The sequence below is a fragment of the Miscanthus floridulus genome, chromosome 1, assembly GCF_019320115.1.
Source record: "Miscanthus floridulus cultivar M001 chromosome 1, ASM1932011v1, whole genome shotgun sequence".
In the NCBI taxonomy this organism is placed as follows: Eukaryota; Viridiplantae; Streptophyta; class Magnoliopsida; order Poales; family Poaceae; genus Miscanthus; species Miscanthus floridulus.
The window spans coordinates 194,636,945-194,655,265 of NC_089580.1; the positions used below are offsets into that span (position 1 = coordinate 194,636,945).

At 48.1% G+C, this 18,321-nt stretch overlaps 3 protein-coding genes across 3 annotated transcripts; all 3 read left to right on the plus strand.

Annotated features, from left to right (window-relative positions):
• The first annotated feature begins 241 nt into the window (after window positions 1-241).
• On the plus strand, window positions 242-4,063 carry LOC136507776 (uncharacterized). The gene is made up of 2 exons (XM_066502396.1): window positions 242-2,085; window positions 3,329-4,063. Exon 1 carries the CDS (start codon window positions 654-656, stop codon window positions 1,977-1,979), a length of 1,326 nt encoding a protein of 441 aa, XP_066358493.1. The 5' UTR covers window positions 242-653; the 3' UTR covers window positions 1,980-2,085; window positions 3,329-4,063.
• Window positions 4,064-13,156: 9,093 nt separating this feature from the next.
• On the plus strand, window positions 13,157-15,753 carry LOC136507795 (ubiquitin-conjugating enzyme E2 4-like). Its single transcript, XM_066502408.1, has 6 exons — window positions 13,157-13,329; window positions 13,424-13,503; window positions 13,843-13,957; window positions 14,054-14,106; window positions 14,249-14,377; window positions 15,470-15,753. Exons 1-6 carry the CDS (start codon window positions 13,286-13,288, stop codon window positions 15,598-15,600), a joined length of 552 nt encoding a protein of 183 aa, XP_066358505.1. The 5' UTR covers window positions 13,157-13,285; the 3' UTR covers window positions 15,601-15,753.
• Window positions 15,754-15,890: 137 nt separating this feature from the next.
• On the plus strand, window positions 15,891-18,218 carry LOC136507785 (uncharacterized). The gene is made up of 3 exons (XM_066502403.1): window positions 15,891-16,896; window positions 16,996-17,124; window positions 17,833-18,218. Exons 1-3 carry the CDS (start codon window positions 16,603-16,605, stop codon window positions 18,007-18,009), a joined length of 600 nt encoding a protein of 199 aa, XP_066358500.1. The 5' UTR covers window positions 15,891-16,602; the 3' UTR covers window positions 18,010-18,218.
• The last annotated feature ends 103 nt before the right edge of the window (window positions 18,219-18,321 follow it).

Genomic DNA, 18,321 nt, shown 5'->3' on the forward strand with positions numbered 1-18,321 from the left:
GCCGGAGCCGCGACTCCCAGCCAAGCCAGCACGGCCAACCGCCCACCGAAATTAATCCCGCGCCGTGAGTCCTGTGAGCCACTGGCCGCAGGAGCCGTGCGGGCGAGCCCCACAGGCCACAGCCCAGGGCCATCATCACCCTTCGGGCCTTCACCCATCCAGTGGCAGCAGTAGCACAGGTATTATAACGTGCGCCGCGCCCACCGCAACGAGTCCCTTCCCTCCTCCGCGGACGCCGCACCGAGCCCGCGGGCGGGGCGAATCGTTCGCGGCCGAGGCCGAGCGCGCTGCTCGTGCGGGCGGGGGGGCGCCTGGCCGCGTCCCGGCTCGGCGATACCTCCTGGGTCGGCCCGGGACAAAGCCGAAGTTCCCATCCGCCGCCCGCCCCGCCCTCCCCCGCGCCGGGGCGGCGGCCCCTTGCAAAAGGCCACGAACCTTTCCTAACGTTTCCCCACGCGCGCTGCCCCCCAAACCCAAAAGTCGCTTTTCGGGTGTCTCGCTAGGGTTCTTTTTTTTCCCTCGCGATTTTCTGGCCATGTCGTACCAGCTTGTCCCCGCCTGACTCCATTCACTCCCCTGCTGTCTGGGTGGCTGCTGCGCTGCGGCGGCCTGCGATAGCCAGTTTCCGCGAGAGTTCCATCCGACCCGACCCGATGGAGGAAGACGAGCAGGCGCAGCCCGAGAGGGACAAGGAGAAGGTGCCGGTGCCGGTGCCGGAGCCGCCTCGGTGCGGCAGGCACCCGTCCCAGCTCCTCACGGGCATCTGCTCCTCCTGCCTCATGGAGCGCCTCTCCTCGGTGCGGGACCAGCCCGAGTCCGAGATCGTCGAGGTCGCCGCCGCGGAGCCCGCCGAGGGCTCCGGCGCCGCGGACCGGGGCAGGCTGCGCAAGACGCTCATGCTGCTCTTCCAGCTCGACGACTCCACCGGCGGTGGCGGCGCGCGTCCGTCGGAAGGGCCGCAGTCGTTGGCGGAGTTCCAGTCGGGTTCCGAAGAAGGAGGTCGAGGGGGCAAGCGGAAGGGCCCCGGGTCGTGGCTCCGGTCGATTCGTCTGCCGAGGGGAGCGTTGCGGTGGAGGAGGAATGGGCCGGCGGCCTCTGCCAAGGAGCTGCCCTCGATGCCGCCGCGCGGGGTGGCGGTGGTGGATCCGAGCGCCAGCGACGACGGCGGAGCGCAGGTGGAGCGGAAGCCGAGCTTCCGTCGCTCGTGCGAGTGGATGGCGTCCCGGGACCGGGACCCGAGCAGAGGCTCCCTGGAGCCGCCCCGCCACTCGTGGGACGGGTCGATGGTGGGCAGGGCGTTCGCGTGCTCCTTCGCCTGCTTAGAGGAGCCGGAGCCGCCGGAGGATGGAGCGAGGAGGGTGAGGAGCAATGCGGAGGAAGCGGTCGGGGAGGCCCGCGCCGTGGCTGCTGAGAGCAGGAATGGCGGGCACTCGGACTCGGCTGATGTAGGGGGCGATGGGCGGCGTCTGAGTCTCAGGGGAAGGAGCTCTTGTGACACTGGGATGGAGATGGCCGTCTCTGGTGTTGGGAGACGGAGGTCTAACAGGTGGAGCAGGGTGTGGGATCGGAGCATAACGAGTCCGCTCAAGGAGTTTGTGAGGAAAGGGGAGCATGTTCTCGAGCGGTCCCTCTCGGAATCCAGGAGAGAAGTCCGGAAGGGTAAAAATGCGGAGGCAGCAGACATCAGTGGCGAAATTCATCAACCCGGACGCAACGGACATGTTCAGGGCAGAGCAAGCCAAGGCACGATCCGAAGCTCACAGGCTGCAAGTAATGGGGATGTGCAGAATTTCCGGACCGATTGGCTCAAGAATAGCAAGATTGGCAGAAGCAGGAGTGTTCATTATACATCTCCTGGGAACCTGGACAATGGGATGCTTCGGTTTTATCTGACACCAATGAGAAGCTCCAGAATTGCAAACAGGGGGAGGAGGAGAAGTTCACGCTTGTTTGCGAGAGGACTTTTCGGTTTCATATGAGTGGCTGAAGTAGAGCGTTAGCCCATGCCATGTGTTTTTTTAAGATGGCAGCAGCAGAAGCAACTTTTCTTTGCAATCTACTTGGTTTCTAAGGATTGGCAGCATCGTAAGTTTTTCCGCCATATTCTTTCTTGTAGGAGACTGTTTAGTCCCAACTTAGACTCAAAGAAGCTTCACTGTTAGTTGCAGATTTGCTGCTCAGTTCCTTTAAAATGTTTCTTATAGATGGAATCTGGACAAACCTGTGCAGATTAGTATCACAATGTAATTACTTTTGTTGATAATAATATTTGTATTATTTGTTCCGAGAGTTCTCAATTCTTCTGTCTTATTCAAAGTATATTTTGTTCTAATACGTTACTCTTCATAATCATATGCATGTTTATCAGTCGGTGAGGAAACTTGCAAGCTAAAGAATTCTCAACTGCTGTTAAATATGATTAGCATTTAGTCATAGGAACAACCAGACATCAAGAGTCTGCATGTGGTGTCCCATTGAACCTCTTCCTTTTTATGTCAAATATTTCTTTCCTATATTTGCTTGTCTTTGGCATTATTTGCTGTTCATATTTGGGCTGTCATTACAGTGCAAGTGTGCAACCACTGCTGCATGCTCTTCATTAGTACTGTAGCCTATAAATGGCATGGCCAGGCTTCTTTCATGTGGGTTGCTATCTCCTATCATCGTTCTCAGAAAAAAATCTCATAGATGGGGCCCTTGTGCTGTTCATAATTCTTCCATCAGGATTCTCAATCCATCATATTTTTACGCTGAACTAGACTTAGTAATGGATCAAGCATGAATCGTCAACTGCACATGCATTTGCGTAACAATATTTTTGTTTAGTCAAGTTGAATCGTATAGACTATTTCTTAGGGATTGGAGTTCCTTCCTTTCCAGAGTTTAATGCCTAAATGTCCCTTGATGATCATTATAAAAAAATGTCCCTTGATGATCGTTTTCATATATATTTTTAAAACAAGATGATTGCATTGTATTGCTGATTTGTGTTTGATTCAGTTTTTCTGTGTTATTTCATCTCTATCCATTTTACTTATTATATGTTGTAGATTTCTACTGTAAGCATTGAACTATAGAAGCATATAAATTAGTGAACTTGCACGAATGTTGTTCAGAAGGATGTACTTTTCTTTTCTTCTGAGGGGCTTGGAGCCTTGGTGCTATGTCCATTTAACTATTGCTTGACTTCAAATCCTATCCTATATCTAATTTTGCAAAGTGTGTCACTAGCTGACCACGTGATATACGAAAATGCAGGACCATTTCTCTTTGGGTGTTAACTTTCAATTTAACTCGTCCCACTACTCTGTCCATGAAAATTTTGCAGGTTGCAGAGAATTCACATCCCCTGAGAATACACTGCTGCCCCTACGGTCTTTTACTCGTTGTGTATGCTGCAGAATCATTCTCTTATCCAGATAATCATACTATGCATTCTCCAACTAACAGTTCAGTTGCATCGGCATGCTTCCCTGGTTTGCAAAAGTACTTGGAGAAATCGAGCTGCTATCAATTAAACAAATTCTTGAGTGAAGTCAGAACTCAGAAGACAACCAGAGAATCAAATCATTTTCCAAGAAATCCATCCACATGGATGAGAATGAAGCAATATCATGGACAGTGGATAAAGCAGATTTCATTGCCATCCTTGAAGCAACAATTTGTTCTTCAAAGAAATAAATTACAAGGGCTTGAAATGCTATCGCGAGCTATAATTGCGATGCTTTCCAACTACACTGGAGAGACTACCAGATGCTTTCCAATTTGGCTAGAAAGACGGCCAGAACATGCATACTCCAAATGACATCAAGAGTGCTGATGGACTAGCTTGCCTTTCTAAATTCCCTACCTGTAGGGCACCAGCGCCAACGTCTGGTGCTTGTATTGGAATACTGATGGAGAATAGTCAGATTTATAACTCTCATTGTCTTTTTCGGAGGTGGTAACGTGGTATGCGTCATATCAGACGTGGTGGGTAGTGGCCTACATTTTTTTGTGAATTAATGGGATTGCTATAGCAATGTATAGCTTTGGCTATGTTATTGCTTACTCCACCAGCGTGAACTTTGTTTGTCTGATCTTGAACTATGGAGCGATTTGGCATTCACATTTAAGTTCTCTTTCTGAAGTATCCAAGTTATCTCTACCATTATCTGAGGGGTTAATCGAATACATGTTGACGAGGATGTGCGAGGCGAGCACCCGCACAGGGCCCCTAAAATTATAAGGTCCCTTCTCCGCACACTAGCATAGGCAGTAAGGTGGCTTGTATGGCAGAACTGTCTGAAATAACACATTTATGAGGGTATTCGTCTTCTACCAGATACTAAGCACCCCGAAAGCAAGTTACAACGGACGGTATCCGTCGGATACATACCAAGGGAGAACCCGAAAGATCCATATTTTTCCAAGGATCCAATAATGAGAACGGGTTATAATACTTGTCCATTTCATACATCAGAAGTTCTTAATAAAATTACATTATTACATTACCAAATGTCAGAGTGCGGAATGATGAACAACGAAATTTAAAATAAACATCTAGCGATAAAAACGAGGATCCGTCTGAGCCCAACAGAAAAATCCTCCACACAAAGGTACTTCATCACCTGCAACAGGGTAAATAAACCCTAAGTACACAATGTACTCGCAAGACTTATCCGACTAGTGAGAATAATTTTCCGACTCCAAGGAATATGATAAGCTTTATGGTTTACTGATTTTCTTTTAGCAGAAAGCAATACTAATAGTGAGTCCTTATTTATATTATTATTATCAGCCGCATTAAATTATTATATATCCAGTCTATATAAGCACCTGATCTACTTTTAAGCAAGAGTTGAGCAATCAGTTCAATTTCATCACCTTTTATCTTTCAGTTCTTACTACGGTGCTAGACCTAAAAACAAGTCGTACCGGATCGCCCGGCGATTCGTGAATCAATACCTCCCAGCTGGGTACCTTGAAAACACACGCTCCGCTTGTACCCCAGGCACAAGCAGGACTAACCCATCACCCTCATGTCCTGGGTGTCCAGGTCTCCGTCCAAACTTGGACTCTAAGCCCCCACTCCTGAGTCCTAGACTCAGTGCGGTGCAAGAACCTCCATCATCCCTGTCTCCAATCAGTCGGTCCGGAAAGAGCCGGTTCCACGGCAAGAGAGCAACGAGTCTTTCCCATGCCCATACACAAGTATGTGCTCAGGATAATAGGTCTGTGACTTGCCTCGAGACTTATGCAACTACTGGTCCTTAATCGACACAGACAGGGAAAAAGTGTAACCGAGTTATGCCCTGTTGGCCGTAGGACACAACCCCTTACACCCACCAGTACCCAAATCATATCCCTGCCCGGTCACCATTTTTCCTTTCCATCATTTTATCATGTGTGATCATATTTATCACCTATTTGCGAGTAGCAGCAGGTTACTCACGCTACCGATATCCTAAGCATAGCAACTACTCGACCTGTACTAGGAGGATTCATGGGTAAATATATTTATGCATGTAGTTTCCATAAAATGCTTGTAACTTAAATGCACATCATATATATATTCAGTGATCATAAAATAGGGGTTATGCACCGGGACTTGCATTGGACAAACGACGAGTCAGTAAGGTTAGCACCAAAAGGCTTCGGGGCTCCCTCCCGCACGAGGATCTCCTCCTCGTACTCTTCAATCACTTCATCGTACTCTGGTTCATCGACGGCCACGAAGTCTACCAGCTCGTGATCTATATGCATGAAATGATGATGTAATGCCTAGTGATATAACAACTCTTAAAATAAAAGTACATCTGTTTAACTACTAAACTAGTGCTACCGACCATGGTACTAAGCTATCTATTGTTACCGATAACAAGTTTGAAGCATGGCATTCATTATTATAGCAATTACAGGTATTCTTACTCCTAATACCGATTTACGTTATATATGATAAAGCAAGGATAATAGCCACTCTATTTATCAACTTACTCAAGACTACAAAATTTACAGCAAGTACATAATAATATAGTGAGCCTACTGTAAAATTTGCATAGTTACATCCATCACCATTTTACCACAAAAATTTCTACAATTATTAATCTACATAATATTAAGCCCTTTAGTTTGAATTTATGAACCTATCATTGTTACAGCTAACTGTAATCTAACTACACTAACAAATATGTTGTATTTTTGTGAACCTAACAAACTTGGTTTCACTATTTTTGGACATCTACACGATTTACTATCATTTTCAAAGTTCTGTTTGAAACAATATTGAATAAATCTTCAATAATCCGCTGAAATAGGAAAACCAAATCTCTCTTTGCGCGGCCCGCTTTCGAACAGCTCGGCCCACCCCCGAGTGCTCAGCACCCTGGCGCAGCCCTGCCCGTAATGTCCGCGCGCTCACCCACGTAGCGCACCAGCGTGGCCCAGCGCGACACGGCCCATGCGCGCCAGCGGCCCACGGAGGTAAGACCCGCGCGTGCCACATTAAGCAAAAGAGCCCTCAGGTTCCAAACAAATAGAACCTTAGTCCATGCCACTATTCCCTTCTCTCACTGACTCTAGCATTTAACCCCCTGTTTTGCTTCAAATTTACAATGCGAGGTCCTTGGCCGGACTTAACAGAGACAACGATCCTCCCGACCTAACGCCGGTGAGCCCACACTCCCACGGCCTCGATACTTACCTCCACGACACTCAACCCAAGCGCATCCGATAGAGGTACTAAACCGCCCGGTTGGTGACGCACAGGCCCATGGCCGCGCACCCCGGCGGTGTTTGGCCACGGTGGCACCGATGCCGACGAATAACCTTGCCTAACACCTCAACCGCTACTCCTTAATCATCTATGGACTGCGTTAAACAATGTAGAAGTCCTAATTGGTCTGCTACTACCTTCAAACGCGTCGGCCATGGAAACGACATCTACCTACATCCGCCGGGGACGGCCATGCGCTCCGGCGAACCCCAGCCCTAATTGAGTCAATCAGCTACCCTAGGAGCAAGAGGACCTCACCAATAGTGTGACGGACGGACTGGGCAAAGGCACGAGGCTCGGCAAGATGGTTGGCCATGAACATGGGGTGATTCTGGTTCCCAGCGAGCACGGCGACGGCGTCTCCGGTGACCCACGGCTCCACCGATGAAACCACTGCACAAGCGCGATCACCAAGTCAACCATTACGCAATGCACGGCCTAATTGAAACGACGAAGCACCACACGATGCCCTGGTCGTGCGCCCGCTCTGGCGGCCACGACGGACCGCCGTGAGGGAAACACCCCGCCTCACCTCACTGTAGGTCAAACGAACGCCGGGACGACTTCACTCGAAAGCTAACCGTCTGAGCTCGTAGTGTGCATAGTTAATTAGAAAACGGTGGAGTGTGTGAGGCCAATAGCAGGGGCGACGCCTATGGACTTATGGCGGCCGGCGACGGCAAAATTTCAAATTGGCGCCCCATCCTTGTTCCACCGCCACAGTGGCCGGTTAGGCACGACGTCGTCCTTCCACTTGACCACCACACGTGCTCGATACAAAGAAAAGGGGCCAGCGCATCGATTTGGCTTTGGCATGGCTCGGCCGGCCGGCGACTTCCCGGGCGACGTGACTGGCACCTTTGGCGTGGCCTCGAGCGCAAGCATGAGAACGAGGCAAGCAGAGCAAGCCCACGTGCGCGCACACCCGACGTCAACGGGAGCAGTAGCAGGACAGCAGTACTGGATAACGCGCAGTGCAAACGACATGACGCGACGCGACGACGAGCAACAGCCCTGGGCGAACGCTCTGGAGGAGGACAGAGCAGCCAGGCATGGCCGGCCCAGCCCGCGCGCGTGCCGGGTGCCATAGTAAGGCAGGAGGGGACCCAGACCGGTAGCGCAGGACCAACACGCGGCGTGCCAGTAGGGCGAGGACGGTGGCAGGGACAGCCAGTGCAGCGGCCCATGCGCGGCGTGCCTGTACAAGCGCGGCACTGACAACGCGGCCGACGCAGCAGCATGCTAGGTAGGCCAGCGCAGCTGTGCCAGGCCGAATAGGGTGGCGACCGCGCCCCAGGCGCTGGCATGGCCCAACCCGTGGCGTGCACGCATTTTAAAGCCATTCAAAAACTCAAACCCAAAGATTCAAGAGTCGAACCAGCTATTCTACACTCAAGAGGGTAACTAGGGCTAGCCAACCGTGCCAAAACATCTCGCCACTTCTTAACCCGATCGCTCTACAAAAATTGTCGAACATGGCTTCGTCGACTCATTTTCAAACTTACGCGAAATGACTAAACTTCGAACGGTTTCGCGTCGAATTTCTTTTCCGAGCTACTTGATATATTAGCTAGCGAACCTCGTCCTCGACCGTACGCATTTCATCGTCGCCTACGAAGTTCGTACTACAACTTTATCAAAGTTCGCATAAACGTTCTATAGCATTTTTGTTTGATAAAATTTGCTTAGAATACTTAACGATATTAAGCGACATGAAGTGTAACATTTGTTTCTTGTTTCAGATGAAAGTTTCAAGCGTCATACATCGATTTATATTTTATGTTACACATATTTACACATAAGTATGATGCGCATACAGTGTTTTAGCAAAAGCTGTACAATGTAACACCGAGGGTGTTATAGCTTGTCCAGTGCATATCCAAATGAAGTTATATGTTCGCCTGAACCTATCATGGCTTATCAATCATAGAACAGTTTTTTTTTCAACAAATCAGCTTCAACCGACTTATCAGCGGCAGAAACCATCGGTACGATAATAACACTAGATTCATTGATCATTAAATAAGTGTTTCAGTGATGCATGGTTCTTTTATTTTCGTCACTTTTTCAGTAGAACATCGAACGTAGTACCCCTATGGCCCTATACAGACCACTAGCCGAGCCTTGCAGTTTAGCACTAGCACACTAAAAAAAATATTTCACTTTGTTTCCCCAAACTAAGCCACGTGCTAACATGGTCTCTGATTTGGGCAACCGAGAAGGCCATTGATTTTGTCAGAATATCAATCCTAGCAAGCAAGCCTTTAATTACATATAGAAGCTCTATAATTAATTGTATTTCTTGTTTGTATTATATCTGAATATGGTAAATTTTTTGCTCTGGCCAGTATTTCACTCTGGGCCCCCAAATTTCTGGAGACGGCCCTGTAGATATACCATTAATAATTTTGTTTAAATCCACCTGGTTAACTTTGCAACTAACTATTATACATCTGACTCAAATTAACTAGAATTGATAATTTTTAGCGGCTCCTCCCTTTATCTTGTGATCTAGTGTATTCCGGAATTTTTAGGACAAATTAAGAGAGACACATGTGCTCTCATTTTATTTCCTAATCAAACGCTATCATCAACATGATTAATAGTGATCGATTGATAAATAGAAAATAATTAGTGCAAAACTAGTTTCCATCTCCTAGAATCCCTTATACTACCTCTATTCTCTTGTATAAGGCGCAGTTGGACATGACACTGTCTCCCAAATTGCACTTTGACTATTTATTTTATTTTATTTTATATATTTTTATAAATTATGATAATCTGATAGTTCATTTAATTACAAATCTAATCATATCAAGTTTATATTATAATAATTAAAAATTATTAGCTAAATTATTGGTGAGAGATTGTAAAGTTTGAATGTTGATATGGATGTGCCTTTTATAAAAGAGAATGGAGGAAATATTTAATACAAATTTTGAATGCTACTAGAATGCACTATATTACATGACTGATGGAGTAACTATTACAGTTCGAGACCAATGAAATAGACTGGGTATGTATAAGTCTGTTCTTGTAGGTTGTCTCTTTCCTTCGTGAGAATGCGCTATCTTACATGACTAAGGGAGTAATTGTTATATGTTCGAGACCAATTAAATAGACTTGGTATGCATGGGTGCGTTTGTTTGCCTGGTCCAGCACGGGCGCAACGAGAGGTGTTTGTTTGCCTGAACCCCCTTTCCAGCCCGGCCACACGACCATTAAAGCAGGCCTCAGCCAGGCCCCAGGGGTTCGTTCCTCCCGGGCTCGGCTCGAGTGGGCGCGGTGCGTGCGATTGCCTTCCTTCCCGTCACCTTCCTTCTCGATACCTCCCTTCTTGTTCCCGTGGGAAACAAGCGCTAACCTAGCCGCATGAGGAGGTGACTCATCGGCGACGACCATGGAGCGGCGGTGGCGGTGTTCGACCGCCCACAGGAGCCGCGCAAGCTGTGGGGACGCTGGCCCTAACCGATGATAGCCCCGCGAGGGTGCGGTAGGCCTGCCTAGCCACCGCGGCCGTACCGTCCTCGCTCACCACGCTCGCGGTGCACGACAGCGCGCGGCTCCACGTCCGGTGCACCTCCCCTGCCCTTCCTTGGCTCCTTGCCATTGCCTCCTTCGGTCCTTGCCTTTAGCAGCTAGGGGCCCACGGCTCACTCGTCCTCGTTCGGTTCGGCGACCAGTGCGTTGTGGAGTTCGACTGATGGCGCCCATGCGGCGGTGCTGGTGGCCAAGAAGCTGAGCGAGGCTGGGTTGGTCGTGCTGTAGAGTTCGCGGACGTGGAGTGCCTATGGCATATCCCCGGCCGAGCTCTTTGTCATGCTAGGGCTTGCCCTCCATCCCAAGCACGAGGGGGAGCAGCACAGGGGCACACGGCAGCAGCAGGGAGTGAGGAATAAGAAGATGTGGTTGAGATGTTCATGCCGACAAGGTGCTCAATGAAATACCAATGAGGTGAGGAGGAAGAAGGTGTGGTGGTAAGTGTACCATATTCCTGTTGCAGGGTAACCATATACATTGACTCAGGCAAACAAACACCAGCTCGCCCTCAGCTAGCCCCAACTGCGTCCAGACAAACAAACGATCCTAGTTGCACCTCTTGGGGTTGCCTCCCGCTGCCCAGGCCCGGCTAGGACATGCCGGCCATCCTAGTCCAGGCAAACAAATAGGCCCTATAAGTCCGTTCTTATAAGTTGTCTCTTTCCTTCAAAAGAATGCACTATATTACATGACATTATTATATGTCTAAGATCAATTAAATAGACTTGCCTGTATAAATCAGCTCTCCTACGAGATGGTCAGCTGATGGTTTCTATGGTTGATAAGTCGGCTGATGCTGTTTTATTGTGAGAGAAAAACACTATACCATGGTTGATAAGCTTGGCTTATGGTTTCCTTTGTGCTTTTTTTGACAAGGGTTTCCTTTCGTGCTTTACTCACCTCCTGTCCCCCTCTCCCCTGTGCCCATCATAATAAAAATAAGAGGCTTTTACCTGTATGCCATTATAAAAGATTACAATTGCCTATAAGCCACTAAAAAGTTCAAGTGGTCATAGGTGCCACTGCTCGAAACTTTTTGTCGTCCACGTCATTCCGTCGACATCTGCCACTAACGATGTCAAATGGAGCTGTGAAAATTCAAAACTGCCCTCTGGCTAGAGTACGTTGCTGAAAGTTGCATTTTCCTCCCGTGCCACTTCCTAGTCCTGTGGCTTTGGCATTCGTCTGACAGTGTCAACTTGGGGCTTAATTAGCCACTAATCTGAAGCGTAAATGACCCTGACCTCTTAATAAAAGTTGTAGAGCTTAGGGGGGATGACAACTTTGTTGCAGCGGCCCAGACCGAATCAAATGAAATATGCTGCAAATGAGATTCCAAGATGCCTACTCGGGAGTCTGACCCAAAAGATTATCCACATACAGCATAGAAGATCACCAAATAGCAGACGGGTTTGGATACCTAGGCTCACTCACAAGTACAGTAAAGCCTACTATGCTTTTACAAACCAAGCAAGTTTTGCTTTATATTAGAAATTTTATAGCACCATAGGACCGATGCCCTCGGTACTGCTTTGCGAATCATAATCAATCTTTTTTTTCTGAGGATCCTCTCACTGTAGATTAGCCTGTAGGAGGCCATCTCTTATCTGCACCACTACATCCTTGACAGCTCTAGGACCATGGGGGATGAACACTGAAGAGGACTTGAAGGAGGCCCCAATCTCCATCATGGTGTCGAGGTACTAGACTACTGGGTGACCAGGACCATGTCCATGATGTCCTTGGCTGTGGTGCCTGGAACCTTTTTGAGAAGACGAGCACACTGCCCCTCAACCCGTCCACAATGGCCTGACGCTGCCTTACAATACCCACGCCAGCCAGCCAACCAGGCGCTTGGATTCCGCCTCTCCTTCGGCTTTCTTGATCTGGAGTATCTTCTCAGCCGCAGCGCCAAACCAGCCCCGCTGTCGCATCCACCGCGTCGTCCTCCATGCACGGCGCAAGCTCACCGAGCTGGGTGGCGTTAGGGGCCAACGAACGTCGCCACCAGCCACAGCCAGTGCACCACCAAGAGCTCGCTCCTCCAAGCCTCCTCCACCCTAACTGGCTGCTCCCTCGCCTTCCCCATCTCCCCGCATGTGCGCCGCTCTCCGTTCCTGTTCACCACCGACGCTGGAACACCCTGGGCCGCCACTGGTCTGCTCTTCGCCGTGCCACAGGCTCGCGTGGCCAGGAGGCCACGCCCGTCGTAGCGCGAGCTGAGGCCCCTCGCGGGTGCAGCCTACTGTCGCGCCGCAACAGCGGCCTCGCCCCCGCGACCGCTGGCCGCCACCGGCCGGGATTTGGCAAGCCGAGCCCGATCCCCCACCGCTGCGTCTGTTGCAGAAGAAGGATGTGCCCGCAATAGAAATGATGGCATGAGTGAGCAGGGGCGCGGCTCAGGCAGGCGGCGGTGACTCCAGCAGACGACGACCAAATCAAGTAGGGCCACGACGCGAGCAAGCGACGACGGGGCAGCAGCGTGGCCCGGTGAGAAGCAGTCGGCGAAGGGCGGCGCGGGAGGAGGCGGTCGGGGTAGGCTAGCACGGGGCAGGGAAGTGGCCCCGCCGGGCGGAGGATGGCGTGAGAGGATGCTACGGGCGGCCAGGTGGATCGGGTGAAGGAGAAGAGGAAGGAGAGGATAAGGTACTGAGGGAGAGGGGCATTTTAGACATCTTTACTAACCGGGTCCACATGTCAGGGCAGTTAAACGGTGAAAATTGGACAGAAGATGGACGGAATGACGTGGACGATAAAAAAAAAAGTTTCGGTCAGTGACATACGTGCACAAACTTTTTAGTGGCTCGCAGATAATTACAATCTTTTTATATAAGTGCATCTAAAAATAAAATCAATAATAGAGAGAGAGAGGAGGTAGCAACAGCGGTTGCTTAATCCCTTCCTTTTCCTCCTCTTATCTCCAGCGCATCTCAAGAGGCGGAAAGGGAGGGGCGGAGCGGCGAATTCTTGTTTTTTTTTCCCCAAGACAAGATGTCTTCTCCAAGCAAGCGCCGGGAGATGGACCTCATGAAGCTGTAAGGATTCTGGTGGCGTGTTTCGGTGATTTTTCTATGGGATTTCGATGGGGATTCCTTGATCTGTGTTTCTACTGCCTGTTGATGCCTGCAGGATGATGAGCGACTACAAGGTGGAGATGGTGAACGATGGGATGCAGGAGTTCTTTGTTGAATTTCGTGGGCCTAACGAAAGTACGGATTTATAACGCAAAAGGCCGATTTAGGTTTTCTTTCTAGGGCCGATGATTCTGTAGCTCCTGATTTATGATCTATATAGACCGAAGTGCAAGTTTTCAGAAAGTTAAGAATTTTTTCTTGATCGTTGTGGCGTTTATCTTCCACTGCTGTAGGCCTGTAGCTTAAGAATAGATTTGATCAGATTCCAAATTTTAACTTGTTGCTGAGCTGCTTTTGCTGCATATGCTGTCTTTACTATCTGAATGCTGCACTTAAAGCTTCAGTCTTGTTGTGCACTAGTGATTTAGGAGGACTGGCTGCACTATCTGAAGGATACTTTGCTGAATTGAATAGGCATTTATCAAGGAGGTGTGTGGAGAGTTAGAGTAGAGCTGCCAGATGCGTATCCTTACAAATCCCCATCGATTGGTTTCATCAATAAGATATATCACCCAAATGTCGATGAGATGTGAGTACTTTTGAACTCAATGATCCATTACTTTGCCAATTCAAACCATGATAACAATCTAGCTCCTAACCACTTCTGGATGAATGCAAACTGCAGGTCTGGTTCAGTCTGTTTAGATGTCATCAACCAGACATGGAGCCCAATGTTTGGTAAGATTGGTCTTTGCATTTCATTATTAGTATGGACAACCAGTTAATTATCTCCATGCCTTATCTGTATACAGTTAGAGCTCCATGTCTTGTACTCAATTATAACAGGGTTAGCTTTGAACCTATGTGTGATATTTTGCAGATCTTGTCAATGTGTTTGAGGTCTTCCTTCCACAACTTCTGTTATATCCTAATCCTTCTGATCCATTAAATGGAGATGCAGCTGCGTTGATGATGCGTGATCGCCCTGCTTATGAACAAAAAGTGAAAGGTAATACACTATGTACTAGTGTATGTTTATTACTGCCTTGTTCTAAACTTGGTTGGAGATTTATTAAAACATTTAACAATGACATTGAAAGTTGGGATACTATGTACTGAATTTCCTTTGCAGTTTGCACTCCCTTGTGAACTAGTAGAATGTGGGATAATTCATCTCCTTGACATACATGGACTGATCAATTTAATTTACCTCACTACATTCATTTTGATGGCAAACCATTTTAAGTAATAAAAATATCTTCAAGAATACTTCAATACTGGTTTTAGGTATGAAATAAAAAAACTTCCAAAGAATGTGTTGGTTTATTGTAGGCGCTCTATGTGCAATGATTATTTCAGTATACCTAAGTAATAGCTGCCTCTGCTCTGCTCTCGTGCTGCGTCTGCTCTGCTCTTGCGCCGCCAACTGAGCGTGAGAGAGATGACCACGGAGCAAGATGGTGTTCGGTGGGACGAGCAGGTTCGGCTAATTGGAATGAGCGAGCTGCCGAGCTCACCCCGAATCTTACCCGTATATTCCCTCTGAAGAATCGCTCTGCTCTGCTCGTTCTGCAACCAAACAGCCGTGAAAACAGGATGGAACGGCTCCATCCTAGTTCGCTCCTCAACCAAACACATCCTAAGCTACCGTGTGGTCTGAGTGAGTTTCAGATGTGGAGGTCCATAAAATTTTTTAGTTGCCTAGATGAGCAGGTCCCTGTATCTGGTTGGGACTTGGGATGGCACAGGATGTGCTGTTTTATTCTTGATGGGATCTGGGGAGAATGCAATGGGTTTATTTGATTTCAGTTATCGAAGGCCTCATTTAAAATATGAATACATAAGGAATTTAATTAGAGAAATAATCAACCTACCAGGCTGCCACTTTGCACGATGTGTTTAGCTATTAAGAGCTTAATTGTTTCCAGTGGTTCCTCTACTAGAATATTATTCCAGCCAATCGTTGGTCAAATGAAACATAACCATTTTTGGCGTTTATTGAATTACACTCTCTTCCTTGGTTTCTTGTTTATTGATATTGAATCACACAGTCTTCCTCAGTACTTGAAAGCTCAGTTTTCCGTTCCACATTTTTCTTTAGAGTACTGCAAAAAATATGCCAAACCAGAGGATGCTGGTGTCATCCCAGAAGACAAGTCCAGTGACGAAGAGCTGAGTGAAGATGAAAATGACTCGGGTGATGAGGAGATAATGGGCAAACCAGACCCATAGTCAAGTTGGAACCTATACCTGTAATCTGCACACAATGTTTATTGCAGCAACTGCAATTAAACAGTCCTTGAACGTTCCCGTGCAGTCTGAATGCCATGTAAATAAACTGCAATTTCATGTTCGCTAATGTTATTTCCATCCCCAGTTGACCAATTGGATTTACAGCATCACTATGTCCTCATGCCAGGAGTGTAGGTTTGTGCGTTGGCTAGTTGCTTTAAAATTTGTGCAATCTTTAGCACAAGCAAATTCCTCAATCCGTGCAATAATTCATGAACCTTTTAAAGTCAGTGCATAGGTAATGCGCTATTTGAGATATTGGCCGAGGATGCAATCTGCTGCTGCATGAACTGATATAACCTGGAGAATCTCTTCAATTATTGTGGGGGGTTAGTGCTTCATCAGTGTTACATTGTGCAGATCAGTGCTCCATCAGTCACAGTGTTTGCATTTAACCGTGGTACCCTATCTGACAGTCAGCCTGTTCGTTTGGTGGTCTCAGCTAGAGCTTATCAGTCAGTCAATAGTATTTTTTTTCTCACAATAAATCAGCACCAGCTGAGCTTATCAGTCCAGAAACCAACCAGCGAACACGCCGAGTATCTGCAGTTCTGCACAACATAGCTATCGTATAAAGTTGGATAACATAAGATCAAATAGCGAAGCTTTGAAATTTCCTCCATTTCTTTAGAAGTAACACGAACTTAGGATATGCTTGTATTGTAAGCAGCGGTAGGAAAGAGATTAAAAAGTGAAGCATTGAAATTTCCTCTTGTTTAATTGAAAAGTAGTAGCACATTGAGAGTTGACCTTGATTGATACATAATAATAGTATATGCAAATCAACATGGCTTCCATGCAACTTGGAGATCAGAAGGCGCATGGAACATGCAAGTAATTGGCATCAATCCGTTCGCATCGTGCGATAGTGCTTTGGTGAGCCACGCTTGATCCGTTGGGGGTGCCCAGGGCCCAAGCAAACCGTCTCCTCACTCAAGTCACATGGCAAGAATGGCGTGCCGAGTGGCACTCGCCGCCGCCGTCCTCCTGTGCGCGGCCGCGGTGGCGGCCCTGGGGGCGAAGCGGGCGCGCATCCCGGACGACCTGCGCGACGTGATAGACGACGAGTGGCGCCATTATGGCGCGCCCTCGTCGCGGGGCCCGGGCCGTGGCGACGGCCTGCCGCCTGACCTTTCAAAGATGGATCCGGCCGCCCTCCAGGCCGAGCTCCTCCGCGGCCAAACCGGCCCGTCGTTCGGCTTCGTGAAGTTCCGCCCCGGCACCGCCCGCTCACAGGTGTGGATCCCTCGACCTCGATCGCCGCCACGGCCGCGCGCTCGTCGCCTCGTTTGACCGTGTCGTTAAAAATTCTGTTTTTTTTTTTTTTAATTTCAGGAGGATGTGGTGGGGATCGCGACGAGGTGGAGCAATGTGCTGCGGACGGGATCGGTGGACGCCAAATTCGTGGCGGTTAATTTCGGAACGCTCATGTTCACCATGGAGAGAGGGCGAGACATTCTAGAGGTTGGTGCTTCCTTCCTTTGGATTGGCCATTTTCTTACAATGGCAGTAAAGTTGGGGCAGAACAGTGGTCTTTTGATCTGGAAAAAAAATGGTGGTCTTGATCTGACCAGTTCACCTGAAAGATTAGACGTTAAGAAAAAAAGTTAGCAACTTAGTTCAACAATCTCATTCACGTTGTGGACTCACTAGGGACTGGTGATGTGGACTGCAATTACCTTTCCCTGAAATTGTGTTAGCTACATATCATACTCATACTGCATATTGGACAGTTGATCCTGAATTTCAATTTATAAGAAAAGTTAAGCGATATGTTTCATCACTGCCTAGCACGAGCTGGATAAGTTTTCATCATTTCATTGTAATCTATGCATGGTCCATGGCATGAAAATCTTATACGAAAATTAGACGAAATCACAGGTCTACTCATGTCTATTTATCCCATGACTCATTCACTTGAGCGTTATTACAGCTCAATGGTAGAGAGCACACTTTGTCATTGGTGAAAATGATGGCACTTCTGTAGCCATTCTACCATCTCTTTAGGACGACCGTTCTATCATTTTCAGAGGCTCAGTGCACAGCATGTAAAATTGAGGGCCGAAACAACCTAGAAACATGATTTCCTTCCAGATTTACAGATAAGATTCGTTTTCCTTCCCAGTCTGCTCAAATGTTTATAATTCCTCTCTCTCTTTTCCCTGGTTTCAGCTGAAGGAGTTTATCCTGAGTCAGGCCGAGGCCTACGAGTTTAAGATAGGTGATCAAATTTTCCGCAGGCCTGGAGACCCACCCCTGGACCAAGTTCTTGAGAAGCCACAGAAAAAGAAGCAAGTTCTTGACAAGCCACAGAAAAAGAAGCGTCATAATTCTAGAGATGAACTGTAGATTCATTCTAATTTGTTCTACATGTCCTGTTCTTTTGTTCGTTCGTTCTTCTCTTTGGTCTACTCAGTTTTGCTCCCATAGCAGTTTTACCTTGTGCAACCTGACAAAATCACAGGTAGTGGACTAGTGGTCCTCCTTGCCAAATGGTCTGTGTTACTGCTGCAGTATTGTAACCACCGTGCTGCTCCCCTCCCATTCTGAATGCAAGAAGGCAACCGTCCTTGATCAGAGTCGTCTTCACTTCAGCCTCGCCACTGCCTGATGTTGCCCGTTGCTGTTTGTCGGTCCATTTCCTGCAGTCAGCTGTAGCCT